We start from the raw sequence: 14,784 nt of genomic DNA on the forward strand, positions 1-14,784 counted from the left end.
TTGACATTATCTTATTTCACCAAACTTAAGATGCTATTGATTCTAAAATGCACCATTATTTTATGCCACTAAGAAAGAAAAGTAATCCCACTTAAACAATGACATATCGATTTTAAGATGCATCCTGATCTCAGATATGTTAAAATGTGTCTTAGTATTAATGAAATATGGTAATTCAAGACCAGTTTTCTTCAGCTGGGAGTTACAAACTTAGAAGTCACTAGCTTATTAATCTATCAGTATTAACTAGTAGTAACGATGCTGACCGCTGGGACTGTTAGTGGGAGGACAGGAACAAAGATGAGCGCACACCACTTCTGCCATCCACAACTTTCATATTGGGCCCGTCAAGGAAAATCCCAAGAGCCAGAAAGTGCTAAGCTCTCAACAGCTCCTTGGTAAAAGCAGCTGTCATACAAGTGAATTTCCAGGTATCCTTTGTCTCCTCAATGTCAAAACAAACCAAATTATAAAACACACAGTTCCTTTCCTAAAACTTTTGTTTAAGAGTTTATTTGAGCCAAACTGATGATACATGAGGTCTAACAGTTAAGTTCGCGAACTCATCCTAGAAAAAGTGCTACATACCTCACTGCTAAATATCACTACAATCACCTTCAAAGTACTCCCCTTGGGAAGCTATGCACCGACGCTAGTGCCTAGTCCACCCTTCAAAGCAATTTTGGAACTTTCTGGAATGGCCATCAGAGCTGTCATCATATTACCCTGATGTCCTCTTCCTTTCAATACTTCCTTTATCTTCAGGTAAAGAAAGAAGTCATTGGGGGCCAGATCAGGTGAGTAGGGAGGGTGTTCCAGTGCAGTTATTTGTTTACTGGCTAAAAACTCCCCACAGACAGTGCCCTGTGAGCTGGTGCATTGTCGTGATGCAAGAGCCATGAATTGTTGGCAAAAAGTTCAGGTCATTTTCATCTAACTTTTTCACAGCCTTTTTAGCACTTCCAAATAGTAAACTTGGTTAACTGTTTGTCCAGTTGGCACAAATTCATAATGAATAATCCCTCTGATGTCAAAAAAGGTTAGCGACATCGTTATGACTCTTGATTTGGACTGATGGAACTTTTTTGGTTGTGGAGAACTGGCTGACTTCTATTGTGCACTTTGACACTTTGCTGTCACACCCATTGGCACACCCATGTTTCATCACCAGTGATAACATGGCCCAAAACATCGTCTTGCTTCTCCAAAAGTTCCTGGCAAACTTCAACTCTCCTTTGCTTTTGTTCATTGGTGAGCTCCTTCAGGACTGTTTTTTGCACACACCTTTCTCATGCCAAGATTTTCAGTTAAGATTTCCCTAACTGTTTCTCTATCAATGTTTACTTGGTCTGCTATGCTTCTCACAGTCAGCTAACAATTTTGATGCACAATTTGATGAATTTTTGCAATGTTTTCATTAGTTCTGCTCGTTACTGGCCGCCCTGACCTCTCTTCATCAGTGATGCATTCTCTCCCCTCAGAAAAACGTTTAATCCATTTGTACACTGCCGTTTTCTTCATTGCATTATCCCCATAAACTTGGACTAACATGTCCCTGATTTCACTTCCACTCTTGCCAAGTTTAACAAGAAATTTAATGTTTGTTTGTTCCTCTAATTCAAGCTCAGATATTCCCGCGACAGCACACAAAAACTCACAACAATGAACGCCCTCAGCAAGACAACACCACACGTCGACAGGAACACAGCTGTGAGGCACTGATATACCAGGGTTATGAAAGCTTACTGGGCTGTTTGCTCAGCGCTGCCCATGTCAGCGCACGACGGCAAGCTCGTGAACCTAACTGTCAGATCTCATATGTCAGAAGCAAGACCTCAAATGCTCCAAACACTCAGTTCTTTTGGACCAAACTCTGAGCAAGTACTTGGAGCATCAAGGTGACAATTTTTTGACACTTTCATCTTTTTTGGTGAAGAGTGAAAGAAGGGCGCTAACACTGACCGAGTATATACCATGTGCAAGAATTGCCCCAATTCATATAAACAGTCACAGTGACTTCTCAACATAACCTTATGCGTTAGGCATTATTATGCCTGTTTAAAAGATGAAAAACTGGGGGCTCAGAAAAGCTAAACAGCTGGGGTAAGGTTAATCGAGTTGTGCACGGCTGAATCAGGATACAAAGCCAAGCCCATCTGTCCCCAAAGGCCACATGCTTTCTACTGGACAGGGGACACAAAGCATGGTGCACAGAGGCTTCTAAAAGCTTGAAAATCACTGCTAGGCTAAATAGAAGTCTGGAAGGCTGATGGACTTAAACTTCATAGTAAATAACAAAAACCCCTTCTGCTACAGGACACCTCACTCCATTTGGGAAACCATCTAATCCGTAGGATGGCTGCTGATTAGAGGTGATTTCCTGGTACAGTCCTAGCTGCACGTAGGGATTCATCTAAAATCTACCTGAGAAGACAGCTTAACCAGCCACGTAGCTAGCGGTGAAGATAAGAGGTGAACACAAATAACTACACTAAGAAACAAAGTACGCAAAGGGCCATCATAACGAGTATCCTCGGAACTGTGATAGTCCATTGGGGAACCAGCTCCCAGCCATAGAGAGATCGTGTGATGGAGGAGACCTGGGAGGTGGCGTCTGAGCTGCACCTTGAAGGGCAAGTGGGTATGAGCAGGAAGAGAAGGAAGGGGGAAGGAGTCTGTGAGGAGTAAATGCATGAGGCAACATTAGGAAGCGGGACTGCTGGTTTGGCTGCAGCAGAGGGCAACAGTAGGAGAAGTCTGGAAAGGTAGGCTAGAATTGGAAGGGTACTGAACCCCGAGTAAAGATGGTATGTATGTGAATTCAGCAGGGAAACGAGGAGTCACTCACGCATTTTGAGCAGGAGGGGAACCTAGAGCAACAGCGTGGTTGTCTGGGAGCAGGGTGGGAGATGCCCTCGTGGGGCCTGGACCAGGGACAAACGGCTGGCCAGAAAGCTGGGGCCAGAATCCACGTCTGATGCATAAGAGCTCACACTCGTACCGCAGCACAGAAACAGGATGTGAAATGGCTACTAGTTCCAAAGGATTTAGGGGAAACGAAAAGAAGGCAAGAATGTCAGGAAAAAAGTAGAGACACTTTAGAACAGTTGTCCTCAACCAGGGGCAATACTGCCCCCACGGGGCGTGCGGTATTGTCTCGCCACTGTTTGGCTCCATCACCGGGAGGCGGGTGTTGCTGGCACCTGGCAGGTGGAGGTCAGGGATGGGCTCCATGCACAGGACAGCCTTCGCACAAAGAACCATCGAGCACAAAAGAATCAACAGTGCAAGGTTTAGAAACAGTTTTAGAACCGTAAGAAAACAAAAGTGGTAAATGTTATAGTCACCACGTGGCTCATGAACCAAAAAGGCAAAGAAACAGTGGGACTTGCTCTGTCTGCACAGACTACAGCTCCTTTCCGCACTGTTCATTCGCTCCTTTACCCTACCGCTATGTGCCCCCGCTATACACCAGGCCTGAGAGGCACTAAGATTATCAGGACAGGCATGGTCCTTGCCCTCAAGGGATGACCACCCAGAAGGAGGGCAAATGTGTCAGAAACATACACGTGTCTGAAAATACATGTGTGTTTGTACATATATGTGCAGAAAAGACTGGAAAGGAATGCACCAAAATATTACTAATGGTCATCTCTAACTTGGAATTATTTTTCTTCATATTTTTCAATGAAAATATGAATGTAAAAAGATGGAAAAATGTAATGTTCTTCTGTGAACGTGTCCTAATTTCAACAGAGGTCTGTCCTAGGGCCATTCTCACCAGCTGCCCCAGCTCTGCAGTCTGCTGAGAGGGAGGGGAAGAAGGTTACGGAGCTACGGAGCAGAGGAAGGGCTACCCTGCTACTGTTACACTCGTTCATGTGGACACACAAAAACCTGTCCTTCATTCATTCAATCCTGTACCCACTATGTGTCAGGCATTGTGAATGGAACAGACAAAAATCCCTGCCCTCGTGGTGTTTATATTCTAGTAAGAAGAAGCAGGCAAAAGAGTAAATAAGTAAAATATAAAAAATATGTGCTATGGAGAAAAATACAGCAGAGAAGGCGGCTCAGGAGCAGGTGGGAGGGTTGCAATCTATATAGGGAAGTCACAGAAGACCTCCCTGGGGTGACATTTGATGTCTGAGGAAGGGACATGGAGAGCAGGGCAGGGGCGGACAAAAGGCAAGATGCAAGCCCGAGGCAGAAGCGTGCCTGGTGGGCTCACAGACGAGCAGAAGGCCAGCCTGCTACAGGGAAGGAGACCCGATGAGATCGCAGAGGGACCAGATCAGCCAGGCCAGTAAGCCACTCTAAGGCCTGCCTTTTCCTGCGTGAGATGGAAGGTCACTGGAGGGCTCTGAGGGAAAAAGTGACGTGACCTGACCTGCTTCAATAGGATCGCTACAGCCGACTAAAGCGCAGAGAGCAGGTAGGGGGCCTCTAGTGTTATTCCAGGGAGAAATGCTGGTGGAATGAGCCAGGAGGAGAGGAGTGGACGAGGGGAGAAGTGGCCAGTGGTCGGGAATTGTCTGAAAGTAGACTTGGCAAGATTCACTGATGGACGGGATGTGGGGCGGGGGGGGGGGGGGGGAGAGGGAGAGAGAGAGAGAGAGAGAGAGAGAGAGAGAGAGAGAGAGAGAGAGAGAGAGAGAGAAATGAACGAATTAAGAATGACTGCAGGGTTTACGGCATGAGCAACTAGTAGAAGGATGAGACAGAGAAAGCTGTGCAAAGAGCAAGTTTAAGGGAAAAGGTCAGAAGGGCCAGCGGGATGCCTTTTAGAGCTCCTAGAGAAGATGCTGCTTAAGCAATCGGATGTGCCCGTCTGAAGGTCAAGGGCAAGGAGCAGGCAAGCGATGAAAGTGTGAGATTAGCAAGAGCACAGCTATGGACAGCCATCAAAGGTACCTGGAAAAGAGCAGAATTCTGAGGGAAGAAAGGAAAGCTGCTGCAGTGAGGGAGAAGGGAAACCAGGAGAGGACAGCGTCCTGGCAGCAGGTGAGGAAAGTGACCACAGATGAGGCAAGGACGCAACTGCCCACGGCAAAATGGAGATCCTTTCCCATCAGCTCTTTTCAAATTATATTCAATAGGGCTTTAGTAGATACGTGTGCTTGGCAACCTGGGACCAAAGGGGTGAGTTCCAGTAACTTCCAGATGGTGCCAGTAGTCTGGAAGGGGGAGGGCTGTGTGCCTGGAATGCGAGGCTCTGGGGACAAAGCGCTCAGGGAACTCCTCGTCCAGTTTCTTCCTTCGCCAGCTCTCCATCTGGTCACACACAGAAGGAAAATACCCTGATGGTGATGGCAGCATGGAGGAATGTTCCAGGTGCCCCTCAGAGGAGCCAAGTGTGCAGCCTGAGCAGGGCAGGTGAGCACTTCCTCTCTTGGGTCTACTCTGGGCCCGGACAGCCTCCTCCGGCTGCCTGTTCTTCCTGCACTTGTGCTCTGCACGGCATCCCAAAGCTGCCGCGGCGTGCACGGTCCCGAGATGGGTCTTACACACAGGCTATGGGAAGACACAAGACTTGAGAGGATTTGGAATACTGCACACTTGACATCTGTCTATAGGAGAAGTTACCAGAACAAAAGCTACTTAAGTTCAGGAACTCTGCCTTATATTTCCAGCACCTGGGACATGTCTGGATCAATTATTTGTTAGATGTCTAATTCAATTATTAACAGAAAATCATTAAGGATGGCATACTTATTAGGCAAAACAGGCCTCCTTCTAGCAAGGAACATGCTACATAATTACAAAATTCACTGCCCTAAGAACAACAGTATCAGATACTTAGCTAGCACCTTTCAAGCTCAGGCAGTGTTCAGACAGTTTTGTTCTGAAGATGCAGAGGAGAATAAGACAGATGTGAAGAAGAAATTTAACAAGAACTAATAACTACAGAGAGTTACAGAGGGTGGTAAGTGCTCCAGAGGAAACACACAGGAGCAGAGAGTGCCTGGGGGCTGGCAGCATTTCTGCACAGCAGGGCCTCTTTGAGGCTGAGACCTGTAAGGGAGGGCGGAGCCTCTAGCACGAAGAGGGGCAGGAGCTGTGGGGCGGGACAGAGACAGCTGCTCACACAGCATCATGTACACCCACGTGAGACCAAGGCGAGGGGTCTGGGTTGTATTTTAAGTTGCAGTAGAGGTACGGAGGGTGTTCTCTGGGAAGTGTGGAAACTCCCTGTAATATCAAGAATGATACACAAAATCTGTAGGAAGCCCCATGTGAAGAACTCCATACCTGACACCTCTGAAAGAAACACTGGGAGGTGAGGTTAGGAGCACGGCTGAGGCAGGTAGTCCCTGGACTTTGGCAAGTTAAAGGACCCGCTATAACTCCCAGATGAGGTGTCACCCTCATTCTGTAGAAGGGCCTATACCTGGGAAAGCAAGTGGGTCCTGGCTTGTCAGCCTGAGGACGGCCTCCGTCAGCATCAAGCCAGCAGAGGAGTTTGGTAGAGCTGACTCAGTGAGTTTTAAGTGTTTGAATTCCAATGCCTTTAGGTGGGAATGCAAGTTTGCCACAGGGAGCTGTCCTCTACTCACCATTGCATTATAAACCCTCTCCTCTTCCCTCACCCGTTGGATGACCTGCTTGGTGCCTGGGGGCAGCTGCAGGTGAGAACCTGATAGTTTTCCCTTCTCGCCCTGGCAGACAGACCTGGCCTAGAGGAAAAAGGAAAACTCTCAAATCTGTTCTTTCTCTTTATATCTAAAGCTTATTTTAGATTTGATTTTACAGAGGTTACCTTTTTAACAATAAGAAAATACAACATATCAAGATTTTGCGTGGTTTCCAAACACAGGTAATGTATCGGCATCTGCTTAGTTAAAACAGCTCCACTGAGATGGGGTGAGCAAGACCCCTTCCCTCTCAGCCAGGGACTTGTTCAACCCTCAACCCTACAGGACCAGATCAGAATCTAACTCTCCTGTTGACAGTGTCCCACTTTTCCTTCCCTTCGTGACAGCCAACCCTGAACATTTGTCCTCTCCCATCAATGGTCATTCCACAACTGGGACTCTCGATTCCCATGCGTGTAATGATCAAAATGACATCTATGCCTGATTGGACATGGTGGGTGTTCACGAGAGTCATTTCCTTCGAGAACTGACAGCACATGCTAACATAAGCAGTGGGTGTGCTGTTCATGTCCCATCTAAAGCAGCCTCCATCTGTAAATGTGGAGCAAGTCCACGGCAGGGGCCAAGAGCTCTAACTGCACTGCCATTGGACCCTCATCACCAGCGCCCTAATAGCTAACGCATCTTCAGCCCCGCGAAGTCCAGCTTTAGTGCTTTCCGTACACTAATGCTCACCACCTCCTATCTCAGCAGCGGTATGACAGAAGTACAAAGTTACTATTTCCATTTTACAGGTGAGGAAACTGAGGCACAGAGAAGTCAGGTAAGCTGCCATAAGGTTGCAGAGCTGGCTCCCAAGTGCTGGTGTTCACACCTAGGCAGTCTGGCTGAAGTCCTAGCCTCTGCTCTCGTAGCTCCCCACAGCCTCTTGTCGCAGGGATTATCTGGCTAGTACAATCTAGAACCCTTCCCCTATTCACCAGCTCCTGTTTCTGAGAGCAATACAGCATTTTCTAGTTCTAAATTTATATACAAAAATCTCTTTAAAGGTTTAATACTTTGATTGCAGCTCTTATACTTTAAATAAGATTTGTATGAAATATTTAGTTAATTTATTGCTCAAATTTTCCCAGGGGAAACTTCTCAATGAATATGGGTGAGATATATACTCTGAGAGGTGAGTTTAGGAAAGGACTCACCTGTACTGCAGGTCCCACAGCAATGACAATGTCCTATCATGTCTGGGTATCTGCTGGAGAAAGACTGGGTGGGTGCAGACCCAGGAGATGCCGTACGTGCAGGCCCAGGAGACGCCGTACGTGCAGGCCCAGCAGCAGTGACTGAGCCCAGAGCTCGGGCTGCTCCCCTGCTGGCCTCAAAGCCCGGCTCCCTTCTGAGGGCAGAGTAAGGCTCAGCAGCCAGCAGAATTACACGGCACCAGTGTTAGAAAAGCTTTGTTACCATTTTTTTTTTCTCCCCCAGCAGGACTCATAGCAAAGCTACTGATTGAACATTCCAGATCATTCTAAAGTGACCTTTGGAGGCTAAAGTTTGTAAACCAAGAACTTTTAATCCCAATGCCTTTTCTAATTTAAGCACAGCTATCATTTCCCAGACCTCGGGAAATCCACTCCTGACCCTTTATCAATTAGTCAGAGGAGACTAATCTTTGAGGAGTTAGCATTTCTGGATTCAAGGAAGCTGTAGAGGAGAGAGAACTAGAAACCGGTTTATGAACAGATTTTGGGTGCCTCCCCCCCGGAACTCAGGCAGCAGTCCTGAAGTCACCCGAAGTTGGAGACAGAGTCTTGCCGTAATCCTCAGGAGGCTGGCTAACCACAGAGGCCCCTGCCAGGCCAGCGCCCAAAGCCAGGAGCACAACCTGAGCCTCCAGCTTGACCACAAACCCTGCCTGCAAGCCCACGATTTGTGAAACAGTAACTCTGTGAAAGCAGCAGGGCTGGAGCCCCGCCCCTCCGGTGGGAACGCACCTCCTCTGATTGGCTGCTTCCCCACCCCCAGGCCTGGTCCACAGCAGAGGGATTTCCAAAACTGAGCCAGCTAAAGCTATTTAAAAACGACAGAATGTTAGAACTGGAGCCTGAAAGGAGCCTCTAGCAGAACCTAATCCACGGTCCTCACTTTATAGAAGAGACAACTGAGACCCCAAGGAGAAGCTACAATGCACCCCCTCCCACGCCTATAAACCTCCCTGGAGAAAACCTCAAGAAAAGATGGTGATGCAAAGAACAGGATATACATACATGCAGGATGAGTTAGTTCTTTAAGAGGTTTGGAGATTTTGGGATGCAAAAAAAAATTCTGAGAAAACCCCTGTGCCCTAAAGGGCTGCACTGCTGCCAGCCAGTGCTGTACTTGCTCAGGGGGGAGCCCCAGCCACGGACTGGGCTGGGTAATGATTATAGTCAGCATGGCAGCCTGAGTCTAGATTTCCTGAAACCTTGTGCATGGTTTTTAGAGGGTCAGGGGACAGTCATACCCCCACCCCACCCCGACCCCAGCCAGTTTCCAAATCACCCAGGAGGATAAAGAGTTGAGAACACCATATGGGTGGAGAAGCAGGGAACAGAGAGACCAACTTTAGAAAGTCTAGAAGAGGGTTCATGCAGCACAAAAAGACGCAACTGCAACCGCAGGGACAAAGAACTCAGGAAATGCTACCACAGCAGCCAGCCTGGTGGCCAGACAGCGAGCTAACGGGTCAGACTGGGATGGAGGGGGCGGAGGTTTAAATTTAGCCAGGTAAACAGAGCTGCTGGGTGGAGAGGGCCTGGTAGGGGCAGGGCCATCACCTGCTCTTCTCACTGAAGGGCAAGTCCAGCCAGAACTGTACCAAGCAGCACATCCGCTGTAGGGACAAGTTGGCTTTGGGGACACCACCGACATATTGGCCAGGGAAGAGGACCGACTGCTCCTCAGAGACGGGTAGAAGGTTATTTTTACTTTAAAAGGTGGCTCATATGAAACACTATCAGGTCTTGTCATCTTTATCACAGTATCTATTCCCAACCTGTCTGCTGGATTTTTCTGGACTTCTGGATGCAGTTTGAAGACACTCCATAGAAAACAAGAGAAGGATGCCCTGAGGTGAGGGTGGGGAGCCCCCACATTCTCGCCTCACTAGGGGATTTTTATATCGATGGCTCTTAGGAGTCTCGAGAGACCTGAAGGAGTTATAAAAACCACCTCCACCACAACCCCTGAGGATTGTGTTCAGGTGGAGTCTGAAGACCTGTTTAGAAGGTTCGGGAGATAAATGACAGGCAGTTGGAAAGGGCGCTAGGGAGAACAAAATCAGGAGAGTGAACAGGAAAGCTTTTGTGGACACTGGTTTTTATTTCACAGAAGGCAAGGACTATCACTTCACATAAAAAGTTCCTCCCCTGCTAGAGATGCCAAGCCATGGCAAACCAGAAACCAGCAGAACTATCCTAGAAGTAAAAATTAGAACAGGCTAACACTGGTCTTCTGCCCTCTTGAAGAAGTGCAAACACAAAATCTTTCAGCTGTCACTAGAGTAAGAGAAGGGTGAAATAAGCAGGTGAAGACAATCCCAGGTTTTTCCATTTCACAGCATATGGCTCCCAGCAATTTGGCAATATCCCTCTAACTCAGGGGTGTCCAAACTTTTTTCAACGATTTCACCAAGGGCCATATGCGGTAAAATACACAAACAGCCGGGCCACTCACTCGAGGTGAAGTACGTATTGCCTCACCTGGTTTATTTAAGTAAACTAAATATATTTTTGGAATTTGCTGCGGGCCAATTAACAATGGACTGCGGGCCGCAGTTTGGACACCCCTGCTCTAACTTAAGCTTTTGGGATAGAAAATGTTTTAGAAAAGGGTTGCTTCAAGCGCATAAAGACACCCTTGGAGATATTACAACCACCAAATGTACTACAGAGAGGACTGGTTTCAGACAGCCTGTGCAAACACCCGTACACATACCCTGCCTCACATACTCATACACATAAGAAATCATAGCCTGGAAAACTAGGAAAGCCATGGGTGGCTCCCCTTCCCCTGGCTGGCAGACCCCACAGTGTGTCACACACCCACTGTCCAATTTTCTTCAGGACAAGAAGAGGAGCTGTTGCTTGAGGCTCCCCTTAGCTATTTATCCACACATTGTCTCCTTATGTCCCTTTGCTGCATTCACCTCCTACCCTGGTGTCAGCCCTACCTGGGCCTTGCAGGGGACAGACCTGTCTTTACACCTGCCTCTTTCCCTGGGCTGCTGGGCCTGACAGCACCACGGAGAGCCTGGATACATCGCTCTTCTCACAAGGACGCAAAGAGGTCTGTCAGCGTCGCTGGTCCTTGGGAGGAGACACACCTGCTTCTTGCTATTTATAGCCACAGACCTTTCCTGTCAGAGACAACAGACACTATTTTGAAATGGAGGAAAACCACCACTCAGCCTCTCATGGGTTGGTGTTTGCCAGGACTTGTGTGTGTACACCTGGACAGGCGTATGGGCACAGACTCGGGCCGGTACCCAACCACCCATGTCTAGGGCTGACAGTCTTGCCTTTCATACATAAACCCCACATGTCAATCAGATAGCAGCAGGAGCGGCAGACACCAGGAAAGGGTCCTTGGGTTTTCTAAGGGTGTGCTCACTGCTCTCGCAGCCCTGTGCTGCCTTAGGGCCAGCCACCCATGTGTATACACAAGTGCTGATGTGTGGCCGGGTGTGTGACACTGCCCCACTGACCCAGAGGTTTCTGCACCCATACTGATGGCATGGCACAGATGTCCCATCCCAGCTCTGTCAAGTGGGCACATTCTTGGTGACCAGAGCAGTTCAGGGGATTGGTAACATGATCCTGAGCTTTTCTCTTCCAGGTACCAGGCTGAAACTCTGCCCAGGATGGTAGTAAATGAAAGCTGCTGCCAACGTGGCTAGGTGGTAAAAGCAGCTTAGAAGGTCCGGGAAAAAGTGGAGAGCAAGTCCCCCATTCACAGCTGAGCAACCCACCCCAGGCCACAGCCACCTCAGCTTCCCTCTCTGTAAACAGAATCAGTTATGCCCCAAACTGAACGACCTCTCACAGGGATTTGCAGGATGAAAATATCTAGGAAAGGTGGGTCTGACTAGAGTGCATGGTTAAATATCCATGAGGATCCTCGAGAAGATGGAGAAAGGTCACTTCCCACTTCTCCCAAGGCAGGGACGGATGAGCATAAGGAGCAGAGGAGCAATGAAAGAAAACTGAAAACTTGGAACCCCACTCGGGGCTTGACCTGCTCCGGGCTCAGGCAGGCATTCAGGCACCAGACTAACACTGCTATGGGGTTACAATAATTCAGATGGAGTCCTGCCGTCTGGCTGATGCAGGGCGGACCGCTAGCAGAGGATTCCAGCTGGGCCTGACCAAGCCAGGAAATGTGAGCGAGAAGCTCGGAGGGGCTCACGCTTCTCGGACAGGAGCAGGCAGGGCCCCGGGGCAATTCTTGAGCACGGCCGAGAGAGGCAGCTCCCTGGTCACCTCCTTGGTCGCCCAACCCTCGGGGACAGAGAACTGCGAGCGCCCGAGCGGTCGGGAAGGGCGAGGAAACTGTACGCTACCTGCCGGCGGCCGGAGCGCGCCCCGCGCGCCGCACACTGGCTGGAGGCAGCAGCAGCCCCAGCTTTGTTCGCGGCCGGGGGCGGGGGATCCCCTTCCCCTTCAGCGCTCCCTGCCCCCCACCTGACGGGGCTGCGGCCGGCGCTGAGGACCCCGCTCCCAACCAGCTCCACCAAGTCTCCTCGCAGAGAGCAGGGTCCCGCTCCCGGGGACCGAGCCCCCGCGGCTCCCAAACCCAGTCGGCCCGCGGGCGCCGAGGGGGCGGGAACCGGGAAGCTCTAGGAAGTTTCGGAGGCCGAGCCGAGGAGGGGCGCCTCCAGGCAGCGAGGCCAGGGTCCGGGGGCGGCGACGGCCCGCGAGCGCCCCTTTCCCGCAGTGGACAGCCGGGCGCTTACCTGCATGTCCCGCCGCTTGTCAGGCCCGCGGGCTCCGGTTCCTCCAGCGACGGCTGCGCTGGGTCCGCGGGGGGCCACGGCGGGCGGAGGCGCGCCGGGCGGGAGCCTGGGAGCGGCGGGGGGCCCTGCCCGCTCCTCTCAGAGCGCGGGCCGCTCGGGCCGCCGCACCGGACTCTTCATCCGCGGCCGGGCGCGCTCCGCTCTGGGGGTCCCGCCGAGGCGTCTGCCGGCCCCCAGGTGCTGGGCCAGCCTCCGCGGGAGCGCGTTGCCCCGCCCGGGCGGCCCCGGCCCTCGGAGTCCGCGCTCGCCCCTGCCGCCGGGAGGGCTCCCTGCTCGGCGCCCGGGACCCCGCGCTCGGCCCGCGGGGAAGTCGCGTGCGGAGCCCGCGCCGCGCAGAGGGAGGCCCTGGGCCCAGGGCGCCGGGCTCGGGCCCCGCCGTCGGTCGTCGCTGGGCTGCGCGCTCTTCTGTGGAGCGCGGGACCCCAAGAAGTTTCGGCCCAAGTCGGCTGCGGGCGGGCGGCAGCCGCGGCTCGGCTCGGAGTGCAGGGCGGGCGCCGGGCGAGCGGATCCCGGGCCCCGCCGCCTCCGCCCCGCCGCGTCCGCCCCGCCCCCGCGCCTGTTCCCCGCCCCTGGCGGCCGCGCGGGCCCCGCTCTCTCCTTCCCATCCGCGAGCCCGCGACCCCCACACCGCACCCTGGGCTCCTCCCAGGCGCTGGGACCGTGACCTCCGCACCTGCCCCGCCGCCCCGGCGGACTCGCCTTCTCCCTCGGCCCTTCCGCGGAGCGGCCTGAGCCTCGACTGGAGGTGCGAATGGGGAGCCCCCGCCCCCGATGCACGCCGCCCAGCCCCCTCCTCGGCCAAGCGCACCCACCTCCTTCTGCTCCCGAACTCGACTCGCTGCTCCGAGAGGACCATTGGCCTCCAGTAAGCCAGCGGCCCCCACGGACGCCCGCGCTCCTGCCAGGAGTGCACACCTCAGTGGCTGCGGAGCTGGAGGCTCTGAAAGGGGAGTTACATCAGGAGCTCTTATATTTACATCAAACTCTTGCACGCGCTGTATCCTCCTTTGAATTTCCCCCAGAGCAGTAGAGTGATCTGTTATTTCCGCTTTACCAACCCAAGTCATTCCTCTCCTGGTCCTGGACTTTTTCTGCAACACCCAGCAAAGAGATCTCTGGGAGAGGAAATTTGATGGGGGTGGGGGGCACACCAAGAAAAATATTTCCAAATGGGAAATGCGTTCTCTCATCACTTAGTTGACAGCTTTAGGACTGAATTATTCATCTGACGCTTTATGGGGAAAACCAAAGCAGAGAAAAATGGCACCACCAGTCCCTAGTCACTAAAGAGAGTCAGTGGCCTGAAAAGGTCACTAGAGTCCAGATTGTGGCCTCAGTTCAAACTGAAGTTTAAATACCTTAATTGAGATTCCCAAATCCTGTTAGTAGTTGCTTCATAACACCCCTGGGTGAGTTGCCCAAGAGAGAATTAGCCGAGCTCCCCTGGGATGCAGGAGGGCAGACCCCAGCTGCTGGGCCCTGTTCCAGACTCGTAACAGGGCACCAACCAGGAGTAGCCAGCACCGTTCCAGGCCTGCCCTCCAGCTGCCTTTTCTTTGACCTTCTGAAACCCATCTCTTTCCTGAGTGAGTAGGAGCCTGCCTGGCTAAAGAAACTGCCTTTGAGTGAGGACAGTAAAAAAAAAAAAAAAGAAAAAGAAAAAGAAAACAATACTAATAATCCTAGGCCTTGCCTTTTTTAAATTAGTAACCAGACAAGGTGACAGCCTTCCCCTTTCAGTGGGGGAAGGGGCCACGAGAAGGGTGGGCGAATGAGGGATCAGCGGCCCACCACCTTGGGGTGGCAGTAAGGAGCTATTGGCCTCCTGGTTTTACAATAAGGAGACTAAGAGCTGTTTGAGCAAATACCTGACTAATTAGAGGGAAAAGCTTCCTTGGAATTGTGCTGGCTTGGGTGGGAGATGCACTAGGTCTCACGCAGTGAATGGTGTTTATGAGACCAGGTCCAGCAACCTTATGTGAATGGTCTGCAATTGCTGTAGGGCCGGGGCTACCTTCACTGAGAAGAGGCTCCTTCAACGCTTTGTCTTTGGGCGCAGGTGGAACAGGGAGCAGAGCTGGTCCAAAGCAGGTGTAAAAGCTTCAAGTTCACTTTGTGAAATTACAAAAATGCTGGATT

At 51.3% G+C, this 14,784-nt stretch overlaps 1 protein-coding gene across 2 annotated transcripts in view; it reads right to left on the reverse strand.

Annotated features, from left to right (window-relative positions):
- WNT5B (Wnt family member 5B) overlaps positions 1 to 13,112 on the reverse strand; it is a 113,480-nt gene extending 100,368 nt beyond the window's left edge. For both annotated transcript variants that reach the window (XM_019711327.2, XM_019711328.2), the window contains exon 1: positions 12,586 to 13,112. In XM_019711327.2, the coding sequence (XP_019566886.1) occupies positions 12,586 to 12,591 (6 nt within the window). In that variant the 5' untranslated portion in view covers positions 12,592 to 13,112. The remainder of the gene's footprint in view (positions 1 to 12,585) is intronic.
- Positions 13,113 to 14,784: the final 1,672 nt, after the last annotated feature.

This window comes from Rhinolophus sinicus, linkage group LG02 (assembly GCF_036562045.2).
Source record: "Rhinolophus sinicus isolate RSC01 linkage group LG02, ASM3656204v1, whole genome shotgun sequence".
NCBI lineage: Eukaryota > Metazoa > Chordata > Mammalia > Chiroptera > Rhinolophidae > Rhinolophus > Rhinolophus sinicus.